A 22356-nucleotide genomic window follows, 5' to 3' on the forward strand; every position below is an offset into this window, starting at 1 on the left:
GCTGCCAATGAGTGTACTGAAGCCCAGTGGTCCCTAGCCCAAACTGGCAGCAGTCCCTGAGAGTGACATATTATTCACTGTTATACCTGATGTAGATTCCCACAAGGGGGGTAAAACTCACCCAGCCAATACCCCAAGGCCCTACAGGGAGTAGACTGGCAGACTAGCCCCTTACTGAATGTTCTCCTTTTCAGTATGCGGAGGACCTACTGTTGTTGTTTGCCAGGCTGCATTTATTGACCTTATGTGTTTTCTGTTCCAGAAGGGTTGCAAAGTTTCCAGAGATAAGCTCCAGTACTGCCAGGAGAAGGTGGTCTTCCTAGGCCACTGCTTCTCAGCCACAGGCAGACACCTGACAGAGGAAAGAAAGCTGGCAGTCCAGAATGTGCCCCTGCCCTGAGGCCCTAAGCCTCATCACATGTTTCTAGGACTGGCCAGCTCCTGCAGGCCTGGGATAAGTCTGCTGCCTCCAGCCGTTTGCTGCCCCTTTCTGACTGAATTGCCTCTTCCCCATTTGCCCTTAGTCAGGAGGCAATTGATGCATTCCATAGCCCTAAGCTGGCAAGTCTGCCCTGTACCTAGGCACATGCCACTGAACCAGACCTTTTATTTTATTTTGCACGGAGTATCTAGGAGACAGGTGTCCTAGCCCAGGAACGCGGTGGCCTCCCCAGTGGCTCACTATTAGGCCCGGTTAGACTCAGTTGTGAGGGGAGCCCCGCATGTGTCAGTAGCTGCAGCCAGCAATCTGCTCAGCAAGGCCAGTGAGTTGATCCTAGACCCTAGATCACTCAGTTACAGTGCAAACCCCACATACCTTGCACAGTGTCCTCACCCAAGTACAGCCCAAGCATCTGAGCAAAGGCCAGACAGCTTAGACTCCAGTGTGCACTCCTGATGCCCCAGGACACACTGATAAGGTGCACAGCTCTGAATCCATTCATTCTATCGCCAGTCTTCCAGGATTCAGAGAGGGGGGAGAGAAGGGTGATTAACCCAGATGTTGAGTTTTTTCTCATAGATGGCTCCAGGTCTGCAGGAGAAGAAAGACGGTTCTACACTGGATATACAGTGGTCAGTGGTGCACATGAGGTAGTACAAGCAGAACCACTCCCTCCACACAGATCAGCGCAGGAGGTGAAGTGACGGCACTCAGGGAAGCGCTACAGCTGGTGGAAGGTAAAAGGGCGAACATCTATACTCAAGGTATAGTTCTGGGGTCTAAACACGACTATGAACCCTTATGGAAGGCTAGAGATTTCCTAACCTCTGCATGGAACCCCTTTAAGCATGGCACGCTGGTTAAAGAGCTCATGGATGCTCTCTTACTTCCACAAGAGGTGGGGATAATAAAAGGAAAAGCACACACAATTTGGTAACTCCACAAGCCAAGGGCAAGTATGTGGCTGACGGGATGGCGGAGGCAGCTGCACAGATGGAACCCAGAGACTGTCCTGAAGTCTCAGCGGTGAGTTCTGAGCTAAAAGTTTGATCCACAGGTGTTCCAGTCCCTGGTGGCCCGAGAGTCATCAGAAGTGAAGGAAGTGTGGAGGAAAGCTGGAGCACAGATGCCGATGGGACCTGGATGCTGGGAGAGAGGGTGTGCCTGGCAGGAGCCCTGCACCCGACAGTAAGTCAAGTAGCCCACGGACACACACACATATTCCAAATGGCCATGCTAGTGCTCATAAACCACCAGTGGTTTGCCCCGGCATTACTACCCCTGTCACTAGACTAGTGAAAGCTTTTATAGTCTGTGCCCGCCACAACCCGGGTAAGGTGGTAAAGACCCCACAGAAGGTGACACCCAAGCCGCTGTATCCCTTCCAGAGACTGCAGATGGATTTTATCCAGCTACCAAAAAGTGTTGCATAGGAATACGTGCCTGTGTGCATTGATCTCTTTCCAGGGTGGCCAGAAGCTTCTCCCATGACCAAGGCTACTGCCAGAGCTGCAGCCAAAGAAGTTGGTGAGTGAGATTTTTCTGCAGGTTTGGACTTCCAGAGACCATAGAGTCCGGTCGCAGAACCCACTTCACTGGACAGGTAAAGACCTGAAACCTTGTCCCTCGTGGGTGTAGAACAGGCCCTGAACACCCCTTAGCATCCCCAAGTTAGTGGTGGGATTGAAAGACTAAACGGCACTCTTAAGTTAGAGATCCAGAAGGCCATGGAAGAAACAGGGAAACCATTGCGGACCACCCCCAAAAGAAAGATGGGATTGTCCCCCTTTGAAGTACCTTTTTTTTTTTTGGCTGTGCACTAAGCCCCTACTTCCCACAGATCCTATAGATGGTGGCAGGAAACCAGGTGGAACATGCCACACAGTTGAGCCAGGCCTTGAAAAAGGTCGGCAAAAGTGTTTCTGATTCCTTTTTCAGATGCAGACAGAGACCTCAGGACGCATAACCTGAAGCCTGGAGACTAAGGGTGGTGAAGAGACACAAAAGAGAGAGTCTGGAGCCTCGCAACGATGGTCCTTTCCAAGTCCTGCTGACCAGTGCCACGTCTGTGAAGCTAGAGAGATTTGGGAATTATATCGGAGATGCTTCCCAGAACCGCATGGCTTTGGACATGACCCTTGCTGAGAAGGGAGGAGTCTGTAAGATGGTGGGAGTGGCTTGTCGCATATACATCCCGGATGACATCGGCCCCTATGGATCCATTACCCATGCTCGTGAAAAGATTGAAGGACTGTCCAGGGACCTCAAGAGAAACTCTGGGGTGGACACTTTGCCCTTCACTTTGTGGTTGGGGGATTGGAAGGGTTTCCTTTAAGTGGGGGTGATATTGGGGATTGTGATTTTGCTCTTGTCACTTATGGCATGCTGTGTGGTCCCCCTCATCAAGTCCACCGTGTCCCAGATGGCCGTCCAAGCGGTAAGAACCACGACAGGAGAAGTGCCCGGAGCGAAGGATGATGCTGCCTGTTTACAAACCTATGGACTATGGGAACTCAGTGATGTGATTTGAGTATGCAGGCCTGTAACCCCTGAGTGACTGGCCTCCAGGGGATCTGGTGAAGAGTTAACAAGTCCAGCAGGTAAGGGCTTAGCCTACCTGTGGGTACCTGGAGCTTGAGGAGGTCGCTCAGGATGGAGTTACAGGCCAGCAAAGCTCAAAGGGGGGAATTGTTAAGGAGGTCGCACTGGTTTCGGACTCCATCTTGACTACTGTCCGCCATCTTAGATACAGCGGCCATGTTCCCTGACCATTGTCAAGTTAATGTCATGATTCAAACTTCATTTTATGTAACCTGTTTGCTCGCCTGTCAGCTAATACCCTGTGACATGTAATGAGAAGCCAGTCTGTCCTCGATGCTGCATAATAATATGATTCAGGAGCCACTTATCATCTCCTTCTCAGCAAATTAGTATAAACAATATCTGTGTACAAGGTCTCTGAGAACTGCGCACAATTAATTCACTTTTTTCCCAGAATGTGCTGCTGACCAATAGCTTTGGAGTATACTATTCACACCCCTTTGATGACTCTTCTGTCTGATATATATTATGCATTTTGATTATTAAACGGTAGAAGATCTTGACTAAGAGATTAGCGCGTATGTCTTGGTCCTTATGTTCAATCATGAAAGGGTTAATTAGGACTCACCTTACAAAAGTCAAGAGGGCTGTTGGGGCCCTGCATAAAAATCCCTAACACCCCTCATCCTCATAGACTGTAAGCTCTTGTGTCACCCCCTCATCCTCAAAGACTGTAAGCTCTTGTGTCACCCCCTCATCCTCATAGGCTGTAAGCTCTTGTGTCCCCCCTCATCCTCATAGACAGTAAGCTCTGGTGTCACCGCCTCATCCTCATAGACTGTAAGCTCTTGTGTCCCCATCATCCTCATAGACTGTAAGCTCTTGTGTCACCCCCTCATCCTCATAGACTGTAAGCTCTTGTGTCACCCCCTCATCCTCATAGACTGTAAGCTCTTGTGTCACCCCCTTCATCCTTATAGACTGTAAGCTCTTGTGTCATCCCCTCCATCCTCATAGACTGTAAGCTCTTGTGTCACCCCCTCATCCTCATAGACTGTAAGCTCTTGTGTCACCTCCTCATCCTCATAGACTGTAAGCTCTTGTGTCACCCCCTCATCCTCATAGACTGTAAGCTCTTGTGTCACCCCCTTATCCTCATAGACTGTAAGCTCTTGTGTCACCCCCTTATCCTCATAGACTGTAAGCTCTTGTGTCACCTCCTCATCCTCATAGACTGTAAGCTCTTGTGTCCCCCCTCATCCTCATAGACTGTAAGCTCTTGTGAATAGTGCCCTCACTCCTATTGTTCCATATGACTGTCTGTAATATTATATTTGTATATGTCCCCTATGATTTGTAAAGCTCTACGGAATTTGATGGCGCTATATAAATACAGATTATTATTATTACAGGCTAATACAGGTCACATGCTGGGGGTTGCACTGTCGATGTATCCTCATCGCTGAGCCGCTGTAGTTTGGATGGAAGTGTTGGGAAGTTAATCGCTGGACTGAGAACCAAGATAAGTAGAAGAAGAGAATATATATAAATACAAAATAAGAATTTTAAATACTTGAAATTCTTTACATCCAGACTGCACATTGAGGAAAAGCAACACATTGGGTAAAATAAGATTGGTCTATGTTACAGGAAACCCCTGCATGTATTAGTCACAACCCGATAACTTGACTTATTACAGATTAGAGCACATTTTGGGTCAGGCTACACCTTCCTTAAGCCTCCTAGCTTACAGGTTACAGAGGCGAAATCCCTTCCTTACATGATTCAGTCGCTGCAGGGAAGCGCATTACACCTTGCAATATGAAATTCCACCGGAAGAAATACATTTTATGATTTTATTCATTTTCCACACTGCTTCTGATGTGACTTCATCTCGAATTGGTGAGTGGCATTGTCATTGACACAAAAATACTTCAAAATTGGCATTTTTTTTAGGACGGTAGTTTGTGTAACCCATAAAATCATGATATATCTCCAGAGCTATAACCCAGAAATAAGTATAAAAATGTCATCTTCTCTTTAGCATTTTTATTTGCATTACTTACACTGTGTATACTATGTACATATATATGGATTACATGTAACGGTATATACAGGCGGTCCCCTACTTAAGGACACCCGATTTACAGACAACCCATAGTTACAGACAGACCCCTCTGACCTCTGGTGAAGTCTCTGGATGTTACTATATTCCCAGGCTGCAATGATCAGCTGTAAAGTGTCTGTAATGAAGCTTTATTGATAATCCTTAGTCCCATTACAGCAAAAAATGTTTAAACTCCAATTGTCACTGGGGCCAAAATTCTTTTTGTCTGGATCTACAATGATAAAATATACAGTTTCGACTTACATACAAATTCAACTTAAGAACAAACCTCTGGACCCTATCTTGTATGTAACCCGGGGACTGCCTGTACAGACAGTTACATACATGATCTTTAAGTTATTTTGGTTTGTACTTAAATTGAATTTGTATGTAGGTCAGAACTGCTATATTTTATCATTGTAACTACAGAAAAAATAATTTGTGCTCCAGTGACAATTGGATTTTCAACATTTTTTGCTGTAATGGAACAAGGATTATCAATAAAGCTTCATTACAGACACCTTACAGCTGATGATTGGAGTCTGGAACTAAAGTAATGTATCCAGAGAGCTTCACCAGAGGTCACAGGGGGCAGAGGGATCTGTCTGTAACTAGGCGTCGTCTGTAAGTCGGGTGTCCTTAAGTTGGGAACTGCCTGTACAGGAAAAACAGTAAAGGGACACATTGAAAAACCCTTGAAGTGATAACAATAAAGTATACTTATCTCTCCAAAAGGCAGCACACAGCTCTATTGGTGGCTTCCAGTATGCGATTCTTTGTTAAATGCTGTCGATAGGGAAAACTACAATTGTCAACATATACTAATAGGGTTATATTTATCAGGGACTCTGCGCCACGTCCTGAAATAATCGCAAATCCTAGCTTATTGCTAGCACAATTATTTAGCCCTCTCCGCCACTTTCACGCCAGTTGAGGTGGGGGGGCGCAGCCGTCCATGTGGAGGGCGCCGCCGGCCGGGAGTGGACTGGCGCGGGGGGTGACTGTGCCCGTGTATTGCATGTGCACTCGCTGCAGCCGGTGACTTTTCACATGTGATAAGTAGCCGGCTATGTTTATTTCTACCCCAGGCCGGGGTATGATAGATTTCCCCCATAGTCTAAAGCCATCACTTGTGCATCACAAAGTCCCTTTGGAAAACGGTGAATTTAAAATACAACATTTTTCTTTTGCACCAACTCTGACTTAGTCTCCCACAATGGGGGTCATTTACTAAGGGCCCGATTCGCATTTTCCCAACGTGTTACCCGAATATTTCCGATTTGCACCGATTTCCCCTGAATTGCCCTGGGATTTTGGCGCACGCGATCGGATTGTGGCGCATCGGCGCTCGCAAGCACGCGACAGAAATCGGGGGGCGTAGCCGAACGAAAACCCGACGGATTCGGAAAAACCGCCGCATTTGAAACAAAAAAAATCTGTCGCGGAGCTTGCACTTACCTTCACTCAGCCCGAGCCGGTGAACTCCAGCGCGTTCCGATGCTCTTCAGCGCAGCAGCGCCACCTGGTGGACGGCGGAGGAACTACCTTAATAAATCCCGTCCGGACCCGAATCCTGCGCAGAGAACGCGCCGCTGGATCGCGAATGGACTGGGTAAGTAAATCTGCCCCAATATCTTCTGAAGCTTTATTTTTTTTAGCCTAAGAAATTGGCACGACGGTTACTCCATTGTTACACCATTGTTCCGGGGCTTATCTATAGAAGAAGCAAAGGAAACATCTACACTGGTGCCTGAGGGGTCCCAAACCATTCACCTCAATGTTTTCTTGTAACTCTTACAGAAGGTGAAGATGGATGAACCCAAAGAAGGAAGCTAAAAGCAGTCCCTGATTCCACCTCCTGTGCGTGGGGTCATTGTTCAAGGAGTTCAATGTCATTATGGGGAACGAAGAGTCTCCATGTAAAAATGAATCTACTATACAAGGTACTACTGCTGTGAGTATTTTATCTTTTATACACTGCGTGTATACATATTGACACAGTCCCGTGTTATTATGACAAAATTCTCAATATCTGAATTTTCTACTGGCAGGCAAATTGAAATTTTACTATCGTAGAATTTTTTTCCGATGCAAATCAATAGCTTGTGTGACATATGAGAGGTTTACTTATTACTTTCATTACTACTTTTAGTTGCTGTCTCCTCCCTCTTTGCTGTGATGTTCTGCTGTTCCCTATTCACCTTGAAGGGAGGAGGAGGTCATGCGATGCTGTCTGTGTAGCTAGAAGTAGAGCTTTGTATTTTTTCAGCTCTCTTGATTCAGAACTCTCCTGCAAAGGAGATAAAAGGACTACCCTGTCCTTTATCAGCCCCTGCATCCCAAATTGTATATGGACTCTTCACCCCTTCCCCAGCCTTTGCTCTCCAGAATCTATCTTTACAGCAGAGAAGCTGTTAACCCTTTTTACCATTCATGTAACTATTTTACTGCTGGTTTCTACTACTTATAATATGCTCTTTCATGTGATGAAAACTGCCAGGCCTATATAGGATCCCCGTCTAAATTTGGGGTTTGTCTTATAATACACAAAAACACATAAAAATACATACTTAAAGGAGACCCATTTTTTGCACTCCCCCAGTCCCCACAGAGCATAGTACATACACTGCCAAAGTGTTTTTGTATAAAAAATAGGTTTTACAGAAAAGAAGATATGTTATATTGTACCTTTCATTGGCATCTGCTGTGTGACTAGGCACTCGTCCACTGGGAGTGGCTGGAAAGGAACACTCCCCACCCCACCCTTGGGAAACTGCTCCTCCATGTGTCCTTTTCAAATATATGAATAACTCCCCTCACTCGGGATTGGCTGTAGAGGAGCAGGGGGCGTCGCTAAGCCAAGTGATGGGTGTTTTCATATACATGAAAAGGACACATGGAGGAGCAGGTTCCCAAGGGTGGGGGGGGAAACTGCTCCTTTCCAGCCACTCCCAGTGGACGAGTGCCTAGTCACACAGCAGATGCTAATGAAAGGTACAATATAACATATTTTTTTTCTGTAAAACCTATTTTTTTAATACAAAAACACTTTGGCAGTGTATGTACTATGCTCTGTGGGGACTGGGGGAGTGCTAAAAATTGGTCTCCTGGTGACAGGTTCCCTTTAACAAACACATGACCCCTGTTTCCTTTCTGATGCAGTGCTGCAGCTTACGGATCTTTGGAGGTCTGTCTGAGGGCTACTGTGTTGGAAGCTGGCACACATGTATGAGGAGTTCAGGACTTTCCTGTTAATACTTCCCCCTAATCTATCTGTGCCTTAGGTTTTATTAATTCTTTGTTTTTTTAATTACAATGTCTGCACTATATAAGCCATATGGTTCCACACTTGAAAATATTCAAATTGACTGCTGTATATAATCAATGCATTTGGGAAATATATGCAGATGTGTAATATGCGAAGTGTTGCCAAGAGGCCAGACATTTGGTATACAAGAAGTTCATTATAGACTATGGATACAATCTCTGTACTGCATGAATGGAGAGCATGGTGTGTACATAGCCTAACACTACTCTCTTCTTTTTGGCTCTATATGTATACTTACTTTACATTTATTATAGTTTTACAATCTAGAGCGTCCAGAAGAAGATCTACCCTTTACTCCTAATATACTAATTTGAGTTCTGATAGATCTAGCATGTTTTGCTGTTCTTTGCTTCATCTTATTACACAATATACTGTAAAATACAGGTATAACATATGTCACATAGACACAGTCCGGTGATCACAAAGCCATGAAAAATGTCTGTAATAATGGGACTCATTTACTAAGGGTCTGCGGAGTGCATTTTCGTCGGGTTTCTCGACGATTTCCCTTTTTGCCCCGCATTTAACAGGGGATTTTGGCGCATGTGATCGAATTTTGGCGCATCGGCTCTGGCTTGCACGCGACACAAATCGGGGCGTGGGCCATCGGACAACCCGATGGATTCGGAACAACGCACAGGATTTAACATTTTGAATTGTGTTGCAAGACATGCACTTACAAGCAGAAGGTGAACTCTGGCGGACCTCGGCGGGGAAGCGACGGATGCAGGAACTCGGGCGCACGAACTTCGCAAATCACTCTGGACTTCATCTTCGTCGGTCCGTCCGAATCGGGGGTCGCGCCAGGACCGGGTAAGTAAATTTGTCACAATGGGGCAGATTTACTTACCTGGTCCATTCGCGATCCAGCAGCGCGTTCTCTGCGGTGGATTCGGGTCCGGCCGGGATTTATTAAGGTAGTTCCTCCGACGGCCACCAGGTTACGCTGCTGCGCTGAAGAGCATCGGAACGCACTGGAATACACTGAGCTGGGCTGAGTGAAGGTAAGTGCAATTTTCGTGGCACATTTTTTTTTTTTAAATGCGGCGGTTTTTCCGAATCCGTCGGGTTTTCGTTTGGCCACCCCCCCCCCCCATTTCCGTCGCGTGCATGCCGGCGCCGATGCGCCACAATCCGATCGTGTGCGCCAAAATCCTGGGGCAATTCAGGGAAAATCGGCGCAAATCGGAAATATTCGGGTAACACGTCGGGAAAACGCGAATCGGGCCCTTAGTAAATGACCCCCAATGTGTTTTTTCCTGTGCCTATGGACCTATGCGGAACCTCTATTTTTCTAATATACAGGACTGTGTCCCCATCTCTGCCTATTCTCTGTGACTGATACCTTTTTTCCTGACCTTAATTCTTCTTGTCTCTAGAACCACATCTGTTTCTGCCCCCGTAACCCAAAATGTGCACTGCATGACCTCGCTTGACCCCTAAAAGTGTATGTCAGATGCCTTTCCACTCGTCTAAAATCATCCATAGAAACAAACCACTGGACTAACTAGAAGAACCAGAGATCATGTGCCCAAATAAGTACCCGTATTTTTTGGACTATAAGACGCACATTTTTTCCCCAGAAGATGGGGAAAAAACTGTGGTGCGTCTTATAGTCCGAATGTGCCGGCATCTCAGCCCTCCACTGCAGGAGAGAATGGAGGACGGCACATAGCAGTAAGCGCAGGGGCAGTGCTGAGCTCGGCTACACACAGCTGCTGCCTCTTAGTTTCTATGAGCAGCGGAGCTCATGCAGTGCACACAGACTGAGACACCACTTCCAGGTTATCAGATGAAGGGAAGCAGAAGCCACGCCCCCTCAGCACGGAGCACTCACTGTGACTGATACCGGGCAGGTCACTGTCTTCTACCAGAGTCCCAGCTGCTCCTGCTGCAGGGGCATCAAATAACACTAGAGAGGGGACAGGACCTGTGACCAGTACTGGAGTCTCTGCCCCTGTGCCTGCTGTGCTGTTCTCACAGGTGTGTAAAACTGAACAATTCCCAAACAGTGGTTGTACAAGGTCACAGGAGCTTACAGTCTGTCACCTCCTGTGTCCCCTTCATAGAGTGTAAGCTCTTGTGGCCATTGTACAAGTACTGTCATCTCCTGTGTCCTCCTTCACCTCATAGACTGTAAGCTCTTGTGGCCATTGTACAAGCACTGTCATCTCCTGTGCCCACCCTCCTCATAGACTGTAAGCTCTTGTGATTATTGTACAAGCAGTCATCTCCTGTGCCCACCCTCCTCATAGACTGTAAGCTCTTGTGATCATTGTACAAGCACTGTCATCTCCTGTGCCCACCCTCCTCATAGACTGTAAGCTCTTGTGATCATTGTACAAGCACTGTCATCTCCTGTGCCCACCCTCCTCATAGATTGTAAGCTCTTGTGACCATTGTACAAGCATTGTCACCCTGTGTCCTCCTCCTCCTCCTCATAGATTGTAAGCTCTTGTGACCATTGTACAAGCATTGTCACCCTGTGTCCTTCTCCTCATAGATTGTAAGCTCTTGTGGCCATTGTACAAGCACTGTCACCTCCTGTGTCCCCTCCTCCTCATAGATTGTAAGCTCTTGTGACCATTGTACAAGCATTGTCACCGCCAGTGCCCCTCCTACTCATAGATTGTAAGCTCTTGTGACCATTGTACAAGCACTGTCATCTCCTGTGCCCCCTCCTCCTCGTAGACTGTAAGCTCTTGTTACCATTGTACAAGCGCTGTCACCTCCTGTCCCCCTCCTCCTCATAGATTGTAAGCTCTTGTTACCATTGTACAAGCACTGTCACCTCCTGTCCCCCTCCTCCTCATAGATTGTAAGCTCTTGTGACCATTGTACAATCATTGTCACCTCCTGTCCCCTCCTCCTCATAGATTGTAAGCTCTTGTGGCCAGTGTACAAGCACTGTCATCTCCTGTGTCCCCTCCTCCTCATAGATTGTAAGCTCTTGTGGCCAGTGTACAAGCACTGTCATCTCCTGTCCCCTCCTCCTCATAGATTGTAAGCTCTTGTGACCATTGTCACATATACTCATACCTATAATGCCCTGGTAACTCTTGAGACCCCCTGACTAGGTGTCAGCATAATTCTATCTAAAGAGCTGTAATTCCCATCACTAATTCTGCCCCCAACACTGGTTTGCTGAGCTTGCTGCTAGCCAAGCCCTAGCCAATCAGTGTTGGGTCAAAGGAACGGCACTACCCCCGACCACCAAGTGTTCTGTATAGGGCTGAATCTGACACGGCACGGCACAGGAGTCATCCTTCAGCACCAGGTAACCGTGTCCCATAAAATGTCCCCTAATAAAGTCTCCCCCTTAATTCTCCCCGAACACAGTACACTATTAAAACTTCACCAAATGTCACACAATGACCCCTAATAAAAGTATCCCCTACACAGTCCCCTTAGGCTACATTCACATGAACGTGTGCCAGCTGTACGTAGCACGGCGGGCACACGTCGGTGCCCGGGAGAGGAGGAGGGGGTGAGGGCTGCTCGCCCCTACCCCTTTCCAAAGAGAAACATGGCTGCACCGCCCCCTAAGGCGCCGTTACTTTATTAAATGTTTTAGTTCACTATTTGGGGGAAAAAAAAATTCTTATTTTTCCACCTCTAAAACCTAGGTGCGTCTTATGGTCCAGTGCGTCTTATAGTCCGAAAAATACGGTAGCTCTTGTACCTGTGCATAACTGTTCTCTTTAGGGGGAAATCTGATTGATTGGTTCTTCTCCTTTTTTTTTCTCTGGGTCATATCAATACAGTGACATAATATTATAAAACAAAGGTTAGGAATGCTGAGTGTTTTCAATGGAGCCTCTATTCTTATACATTGACACTCTTTGCAGGGATGTGTGTTCCTGTGTGACTGTAGAGAGAGCTACCATAGCTATGTACCCGATGGTTCGCTGGCAATGTAGGGCAGAGTATGAGGGCAAAACCTAATCTCACAGACCTCTCTGCTTCATCTCCTCTCAGCTGTATAATCAGCTTTTCATCAGCAACCTGGATAAATTCCATGCACTTGCTTGTCGTAACCTCCATGCAAGCAAACCCTGTACAAACATGATTAACCCTTCACTCTCAGAAGATAAGAAAACTGTCTGCTTTCAGCCTCTATTTTCATTGCACAGTCTTGCACTTGTTTTACTGCAAAATCCATGTGTTACTTGGAGACAACCACATAGACATGTCTCAGCCACTCCCAAATAGGCGAATGAAGCAATGGTCATGCATACATGCTACCAGAGGTGAGATCTAGCCGGCCATCTCAAACCGCTTGTTAAATTTGTAGCCTGTTTAGAGAAGCAAGATTGTGATCCAGGTCCCCAGCATAGAGTGTGAAAGTGCATGAAGCCACAGGTAACAGTAGGCATGTGTGGCTGGATAGTCAAATTATCGCAATGCATGCAAAGGGTCACAGGCTACACAGGCCATAGGTCTTTGGCCTGTGCATGACCCACTGCAGACATCATTGTGCTGTACTGCTGTCAGTGGGACCAAAAATAAAGGTTGCCAAAACCAATTACATAATTTTTTTTTGAGGCACTGTACTGTATTGGCTATTGTGGGGATATTGTACTATATTGGCTACTGTGGAGGCTATGTATTCTATTGGCCACTGTGGGGGTACTGCACTATATTGTCTACTGTGAGGGCATTATACCTTATTGGCACCTCAGGGAGTACTGGAATACTGGTTACTGTTTACTGGTTACTGTTTGGGTACTGTAATATATTGGCTACTGTGAGGGCAGTGTACTCTATTGGCCATTATGGAGCCACTGTACTATATTGGCTCCTTTTGGGCATTGTTTGTATATTGGCCACTGTAGGGGCACTGTACTGTATTGGCTACTGTGGAGGCCTTTTACTATATTCACTTATATGGGGGCCTTGAACTATATTGGCTACTGTAAGGGCATTGTTCTATATATGCTACTGTGGGAGCACAGTATTTTATTGGCTACTGAAAGGGGCATGTAGTACATTGGATAGTGTTCAGGAACTAAATTGGGTACTGTAGAGGCTTTTACTCTATTGGCTTTTGTGAGGGCACTGTTACTATATTGGCTGCTGTTAAAGATAATCTACCACTAGGATAAAGATTTATAAACCAAGCACACTTACATGCTGGTGTGTGCACCCTCTTTCAGGATCTGCTCTTCTTTTAAGCTTCTTATGCCCTTTGCCCTTTAAAAGTTATGCAAATGAGCCTGAGGGGATCCAGGTTAATGGAGCCCAGAGCCCTTGAGGCTCATTTGCAAAAAAAAAGAATCAAATCTTGTGCAATCAAAGAAACTGGCCCAGATATATGAAAACTGGTGCAATCTGTCTTAGTTCAGTTTGCCTTATTAATGTGCACTTTGCGCTACATTATTTTATAGTGTCGCACGCTCTTGGTTGATCCGGTCTGTTTAAAGGTTGTGACCCAGTTGCATCATTTTTTTTCTTGGTGCACTTTGCTTCTTGCTGTTGTGACACAATTGTGGTGCAGTGCAGTAATAAATGTGGTGCAAACTAGGAATGACACCACCACTCCCCCTTTAGGTGCACAGTTTTCAAACGTGTCAGACAAAATGCAACCGCAAACACAAAAGTGGCGCAAACAATAAATACATGTGCAAGCTCCTAATGCACTTTTTTCATGCTAATTTAGACACAAAATGGCACAGACACAACAATATATCTGGGCCTACGCCTATTAGTCATCATAAAGCTTGTAGTACCCATGAGCCCTTTATCTCCTCTGTACTGTAACATACTGTTGTTATTTATCCTATGATGGGAAGCCACTTGGAGACTTTTTGTGATTCATTTTACCTATAGAGCTAAGGAAGTAGTGGACAGCCATACATGCTCGGTGTAGCTCATGACTACTAGTCAACCACGCGTTACCACTGTCATTGGCAATAGTATGTCATCAGTGGTTATTGGACACTGTCAGGGTATGGAAGTTGTACAGCCATGTGAAAGGAAGCATGTTGACACCTAGTTGTCAATTTAATCATACATTTACTAGTCCTATATTTCCCTATTGAGCTTGGTTCTGGTACTGCATGTGTATAGTGTGTTTGGTTCTGCATTTATGTACATACCATGGTTCTGGTGTTGTATGTATGCACAGAGTTTTCTTCTGATGCTCTATTTATGTACAGACCTTAGTTCTGGTGCTCTATTTATGTACAGATCTTGGTTCTAGTACTATATGTACAAAGCATTATTTTTTTAGTGCTGTAAATACATACATAATTTGGTTCAGGTGCTACATCTATGCATAAAACTTTGGTTATGTACTTAGCTTTGTTCTGGTGCTGTATGTATGTACAAAGCTTTCTTCTGCAGTATTTGTGTACAATGTTTGATTCTGGTGATTCATTTATTTACAGTGTTTGCATTTATTTACAGAGCTTACTCTCGGTTTTATAGGTATATACGCAACTTGGTTCTGGTCTTGTATTTATGTATATAGTAGCATCTAGGTAAAGAATATAAAAATAATCAAAAGAACAAACAAATAACACAAATAAATAATACATGTGCCCTACGAGAAGGCTATTTCACTACAAAACAATAACTATAATACCTTTATAAAACAATGGAAAACTTGGATGCAAAGTGTATGCTTCCAAGAATGATTTTGGATTGTAAGTAGCACTGGGCCGAGTTCAAAGTTCCAATGTTTGACCAACAGAATTGATGCTAAATAATCTGTCCTATGTTTTAAATCCTGTTTTTTGTCCTTTTGACTGTTTCTTTAATTCAATATGCCTTGTAGACACGTGAAAATCGGAATGCTAATGACTCTACGATATATGTCAGAGTTGCTACAGGAACCCAGATAAATGAGCAGAAACACAAGAGCAAGAGACTTGTTGTCGGTAAATGCTGTGATTTTCTTGCATTTCTGTTCATTTGTCCCATGTCAGATGTTATAGTATATAATGTATGTCATTATTTTATGGTTATAAAAATAATAAAAACTGTTTAAAAAAAAAAAAAAAAAAAAAAAAGAACAAACAAAACCAAGCGCAAATATAGTGTAGTATAGCCAGATTCTGAATGGTATACAGATATAGGTGGTTACGATCACCTTAACAGGTTGTGAGCTTCCACAACCACAATGATCGCTTTATTTGATATGGGAGTAGCCAGGGAAATTCTCTGATCCGGAAAGCCAGTGGTTGGGTGGTAAATCCAGGTGTAGATATAATCCGCTTTTCAGGGGTATAAATACTTGGGGTTTATACACACCAGTATGACTGAAGACATGTCCAGTCAGGACTTAAAACACGTCTAATTTTTTATCCTTTTTAATACACAAACAGGGATTATTTCAATTATTGTTTTTATTAGAGTTTTTAAGCATTAAAAATATGGAATACCTATATGAGAGAGCACCTGAAAAGATTTTTCTTCACTACTATGTACGGGCAGTCTCCGGGTTACGTACATGATAGGTTCTATAGGTTTGTTCTTAAGTTGAATTTGTATGTAAGTCAGAACTGTATATTTTATAATTGTAACCCCAGACAGAATTTTTTTGGTCTCTTTGACTATTGGATTTTAACCGGTTAAGGACCGGGCCCTTTCCTGTTTTTTCATTTACATTTTTCACTCCCCACCTTCAAAAATCTATAACTTTTTTATTTTTACACGTGCTCTGTTTGGGCTTGTTTTCTGCGTAACAAATTGCACTTCATAGTGATGGCATTGAATATTCCATGCCTTGTACTGGTAAGTGGGGAAAAAATTCCAAATGCAGTGAAAATGGTGAAAAAACGCATTTGCGCCGTTTTCTTGTGGGTTTGGATATTACGGCTTTCACTGTGCGCCCCAAATGACATGTCTACTTTATTCTTTGGGTCGGTACGGTCACAGGGATAACAAATTTGTATAGGTTTTATAATGTTTTCATACATTTACAAAAATTAAAACCTCCTGTACAAATTTTTTTTTGATTTTGCCATTTTCTGGCGCTAATAACTTTTTCATACTTTGTTGTATGGAGTTGTGGGTGGTGTCATATTTTGCGACATTTGATAATATTTTCAATAATATCATTTTTAGGACTGTACGACCTTTTGATCACTTTTTATATATTTTTAAAATATTTTTCAAAATGGCAAAAAAGTGCCATTTTCGACTTTGGGTGCTATTTTCCATTACGGGGTTATACGCAGTTAAAAAAAAGTTGTATATTTTGATTTTTACAGTTTATTTATATTTATATCATTTCTAGGGAAAGGGGGGTGATTTGAATTTTTAGGTTTTTTTATTATGATTTTTTTAAACTTTTTTTTATTTTTCTTTATACTATTTTTCAGACTCCCTAGGGTACTCTAACCCTAGGGTGTCTGATCAATCCTATCATATACTGCCATACTACAGCTCATTGTAATGAAGGGGTTAAAACGAAACAGCCTCGGGTCTTCGGAAGACCTGAGGCTGTCATGGCGATGAATCGCCGCTCCCCGATGACGTCACGGGGAGCGACGATCCTAGGCCCGTGCGCCGCCATCTTTTTAAAGCTGTCGGCTGCTCTGTTATCGCTGTAATAACACCCGCGATTGGTGCTAGTACAGATCACGGTTGTTACCGGTAAGTTTTTGCTGCAGTATGCAGCAAAGACTTACTGGCTATGGAGAGGGCTGAGCCCATGAGACCTCTCCATGCAGTGGGACCCGCCGCCCGCCGTTTATTAACGTCGTGAACCAGTTAAAAATGTTGGGTTTTCATAAGAACCAGGATTAACAATAAAGTTTCATTACAGACACCTGTGATAACTGTTATAGCTGTTTATTGTAGCCTAAGGCTAAAGCACAGTAAATTACTAACATCCAGAGGTCCGTTTGTAAATAGGGGTCATCTGTAAGTCGGGTGTTCTTAAGTAGGGGACCACCTGTATAGAACCTGGCTTTAATGCTGTAGTTATGTACTGAGCTTAATTTTAGAGCTATATTTAGTAAATGTGCCATATTTTTTTCTAACTTCTGGATCTCTGCAGTTACATGAATTCACAACACAAATCTTTTTGTATTTATGGGTTGTTAAAGGAGCATTTAAAATATTGTAATTTCAGAGTAAGCATAATTTTTTAACTTGTTGTTAAAGGTTTCAATTCCATGCATACATGCTACCACTTCCTTCACCCAGGGGTAGACCCCAGTAGGACTCCAGTGATTGGGTCAATTTACATTTTGGACAGACCAGCACATACCGAAAAAATCCACAGGTAATATGTTTCTTTCATGGCTTTGAGCCACAATATCCATGTAGCTGGCATAGCTCTCAGGCTTTACATTGAGATAAATTAGGGGCACACCCTGATTAGGCTCATTAAAAGTGGTGAATTGATGAGCTGACCCACAGCAGGAGCAGTACATACTGTAAGCTGAAGCAAGGTGCCACAAATCATCTGTGGCTAGTAAACCCCCAACCCTTATTCCCCCTACGCCGTAACTCCACACTGGTATCTATACAAACTTCCAAATCTGCCTGATCGGTTATCTATTCGTCTCTCATCTCTCAGATAGCTTTCTTTGTTGTGAAAGACACCTAATATAACACGTGTTGACTCTCATTGCCCACTGCTCGCCCCTGCTGGCTATGGCCAAACTTCCCGGCCCACAACTTCTAAAGCCATTGGTTTGGTTGCGACTTCCTCCCATGATGTTTGGAGCTGAGTCACCTGCTTCTTACCATGCCAGCAGGGACATGCAAGCCCACCACATGGCTCACAGTTTTGGATATTACTTACTGGGTTTTAATTTGCCTTTTCTTCATGAAGGGATCAAATGCACACTGTATCATACCGTAACTAGAAGAGGAAGGAACTCGATCAGGCGCCTTTAAGTGGTCCCTTCCCACTTAAAAATTATGCATATTTTTATACTCACACATGCGAGTTACAATCGCACATTTATACACTTATACACTTATTTTGCACACTTATATAGAACATATACACACACCTACAGTGCCACATACAAACATAGAGCATATATACACACATACAGTATATACAAACACCATACACTGTATACACATACTGCATATACAAATCACAGATACAGCATATATACATCACATATACATTATAAACATTTTATGGTGAACAATGTGCATATGTGCATAATATGTTTATAATGGTGCTCATCCTTCATTCTTTACTGTCTGGTCAGATGCTGGGGCCGCCTGATACTCCAGGCCCCATAGCAGCTGCTTTGGCTGCTACCACTGAGGTTACGCCCTTGATCATCATATATGTGCCACCAGGTCCCTTGTTCCTGTCTGATAACTTTATACTTGCACCACTTTGTCCCACCTCCACATCCCAGTCCCAACATACTAGCATTGGAGAGCAGCCGAGAGCAGCCTACACACAGGTCTGCTCCTCCTCTTTAGCAAACATGCATGGAAGGAGCAGCTCCATAAGACTGTCAACCCCCCCCTCCTCTGAGTCAGCTTAAGAGCAGAAAAAGAGTTAAAGGTAAGTAACACAGGTCCTAATTTGTTAGGTACCCAGCAACAGGAGGAAGAGATGGGCCACTGTATCAGGGGGGGGGGGGGTTAAGGACACGGGTCACAACATGAAGGGGATGGAGGACAAGGACCACAATATGAGGGAGATGGAGCCCAGTTTTCACAATATGAAGGGGTTGCAGGACAGGGACCACAACATGAAGGGGATAGAGGACAGGGGGCCACAATATGAGGGGGTGGAGACGGGGACCACAATATGAGGGGGATGGAGGACACTGGTCACAATATAAATGGAATGGAGGACAAGAGGCCACAATATGAGGAGGATGGAAGACAGGGGTCATAATATAAAGGGGATGGAGGGAAGGGACCACAATATTAGGGGGAATGAGGACAAAGGCCACAATAGGAAGAGGAGGAAGAGAGGAGCCACTTTATTGGAGAGAGGGCCACAATGTGAGAGGGAGGGAGGAGAGGATTATAGAAAGCTAGTGCATTTTAAGCATGGAGAGATAAATAAAATGACTCACTAAGTGGAGGATGGAAGGTGAAGGGAGGATAAAATTAAGAGGGGTGTTATATATCGCTAATTTGCATTAAGGAGTATATTAGGGGGATTGGCAACAGGAAGGGGCATTATACTATGTGGGGATACATTAAGGGCTATACAGGGGCGGACTGGGAATATAAAATGGCCCTGGAAAAAACTATAAAAGTGGCCCCATTTTATAGGCGGAGTCAAAACAAGTGGGTGTGGTCAGATAATGTGGGTGGGGTTACTACAGACAAATTGTTGGTAGATGCAAAACAAGAACATCTTTTGCTAGTAAGTGAATCTAATGCGCAAAGAATGTGACCTGTGGATCAGTAAATGATGCAAAAACACAACCCGATAAGCCTTAAATAACTTTCCCCTGTGCCATACATGTACAATTCAAAGAAAGAATATATTGATACTGCCTCCTATGTTCAGGAATAATGCTACAAAAACACATTCAATCCTGTCTTCTATATACAAAATAAACCTACTACAATACCTTCTCCCATATACAAGCCAACTACTATAATACTGCCCCCTATGTACAAGAATATAACTACTATAATACTGCCCCCTATGTACAAGAATATAACTACAATAATACTGCCCCTATGTACAAGAATATAACTACAATAATACTGCCCCTATGTACAAGAATATAACTACTATAACACTGCCCCCTATGTACAGGAATATAACTACTATAACACTGCCCCCTATGTACAAGAATATAACTACTATAATACTTCCCCCTATGTACAAGAATATAACTACTATAATACTGCCCCTATTTACAAGGATATAACTACTATAATACTGCCCCCTATGTACAAGAATATAACTACTATAATACTGCCCCTATTTACAAGTATATAACTACTATAATACTGCCCCCTATGTACAAGTATATAACTACTATAATACTGCCCCTATGTACAAGAATATAACTACTATAATACTGCCCCTATTTACAAGGATATAACTACTATAATACTGCCCCCTATGTACAAGAATATAACTACTATAATACTGCCCCTATGTACAAGAATATAACTACTATAATACTGCCCCCTATGTACAAGAATATAACTACTATAATACTGCCCCCTATGTACAAGAATATAACTACTATAATACTGCCCCCTATGTACAAGAATATAACTACTATAATACTGCCCTCTATGTACAAGAATGTAACTACTATAATACTGCCCTCTATGTACAAGAATGTAACTACTATAATACTGCCCCCTATGTACAAGAATGTAACTACTATAATACTGCCCCCTATGTACAAGAATGTAACTACTATAATACTGCCCCTATGTACAAGACTATAACTACTATAATACTGCCCCCTATGTACAAGAATATAACTACTATAATACTGCCCCCTATGTACAAGAATATAACTACTATAATACTGCCCCTATGTACAAGAATATAACTACTATAATACTGCCCCTATGTACAAGAATATAACTACTATAATACTGCCCCTATGTACAGGAATATAACTACTATAATACTGCCCCTATGTACAGGAATATAACTACTATAATACTATATATATATATATATATATATATATATATATATATATATACACAGAAGCGAACATGAAAAAAAAATCAGTATTTATCATATACAGCTACAGAAAACACATGAGATCCTCACCTATTGCATCCAGTGACCTCAGGTGACGTCTCCTCAGATTGTATTCGTTCCTCATCTTCTCCATTAGTTCCACCATCACCTTGTCTCTTCCTCCAGGTACACAGCATTCCTGCAGAGTTTACCACACAGACGTCTTATGTTCTGCACTTTCCCATTGTCCCTTCTTCTGCTACCACCACTACTGTGCCCCAAATACTGTAATAGAGCCCCCTACAATATTAGTATCACACAAATAGTGCCCCATAATGTAACATACTGTAATGGTAAGGATAATTTATTTCTTCTTTCTCTCCTTTAACCCCCTTAACCCCCCACCCCCACCCCAGTATTGATAGAGCTCCTACTATGACCCTGATGTAATAATAATGGCCCCAGCCTACCCAAGACATAGAATTTAATGGCCCCAGCCTACCCCAGACATCAAATTAATTGCCCCAGCCTACCGCAGAAATAGAATTAATGCCCCCTGCCTGCCCCAGACATAGAATAATGCCCCCCCCAGACATATAATAATGCCCCTTGCCAGCCCCAGATATAGAATAATCTCCCCCCCGCCCCAGACATATAATAATGCCCCTTGCCAGCCCCAGATAAAGAATAATCCCCCACCCCACCCCAGACATATAATAATGCCCCCTGCCAGCCCCAGATATAGAATAATCCCCCCGCCATATAATAATGCCCCTTGCTAGCCCCAGATATAGAATAATCTCCCCCCCCCCCGTCCCAGACATATAATAATGCCCCTTGCCAGTCCCAGATATACAATAATAACCCCCCCCCACCCCAGACATATAATAATGCCCCCAGCCAGCCCCAGATATAGAATAATGCCCCCCCCCCCGCCCCAGACATATAATAATGCCCCCTGCCAGCCCCAGATATAGAATAATCCCCCCGCCATATAATAATGCCCCTTGCCAGCCCCAGATATACAATAATTCCCCGCCCCAGATATACAATAATCCCCCCCACCCCAGATATACAATAATCCCCCCCCCTCTGCCCCAGACATATAATAATGCTCCCCGCCAGCCCCAGATATTTAACAATGCCCCCTGGCTGCCCCGGATATAGAATAATGCCGCCCCCGCCCCAGACATATAATAATGCCCCCTGCCAGCCCCAGATATAGAATAATCCCCCCCCCCTCTCTGCCCCAGACATAATAATCCCCCCCTTCCCCAGACATATAATAATAATAATTCCCCCCTGCCAGCCCCAGATATAGAATAATC

General features: G+C 43.9%; 1 protein-coding gene across 14 annotated transcripts in view; it reads left to right on the top strand.

Moving 5' to 3' along the window:
• The first annotated feature begins 4749 nt into the window (after positions 1–4749).
• Positions 4750–22356, top strand: part of RYR3 (ryanodine receptor 3) — a 434191-nt gene continuing 416584 nt past the window's right edge. For 13 of the 14 annotated variants that reach the window (XM_072115452.1, XM_072115453.1, XM_072115457.1 and 10 more), the window contains exons 1-2: positions 4750–4885; positions 6891–7044. In XM_072115452.1, the coding sequence (XP_071971553.1) occupies positions 6988–7044 (57 nt within the window). In that variant the 5' untranslated portion in view covers positions 4750–4885; positions 6891–6987. Of the gene's footprint in view, positions 4886–6890; positions 7045–22356 lie in introns of those variants that run through there. The other variant, XM_072115454.1, reaches the window with a different exon arrangement.

Source organism: Engystomops pustulosus, chromosome 7 (genome assembly GCF_040894005.1).
Source record: "Engystomops pustulosus chromosome 7, aEngPut4.maternal, whole genome shotgun sequence".
In the NCBI taxonomy this organism is placed as follows: Eukaryota; Metazoa; Chordata; class Amphibia; order Anura; family Leptodactylidae; genus Engystomops; species Engystomops pustulosus.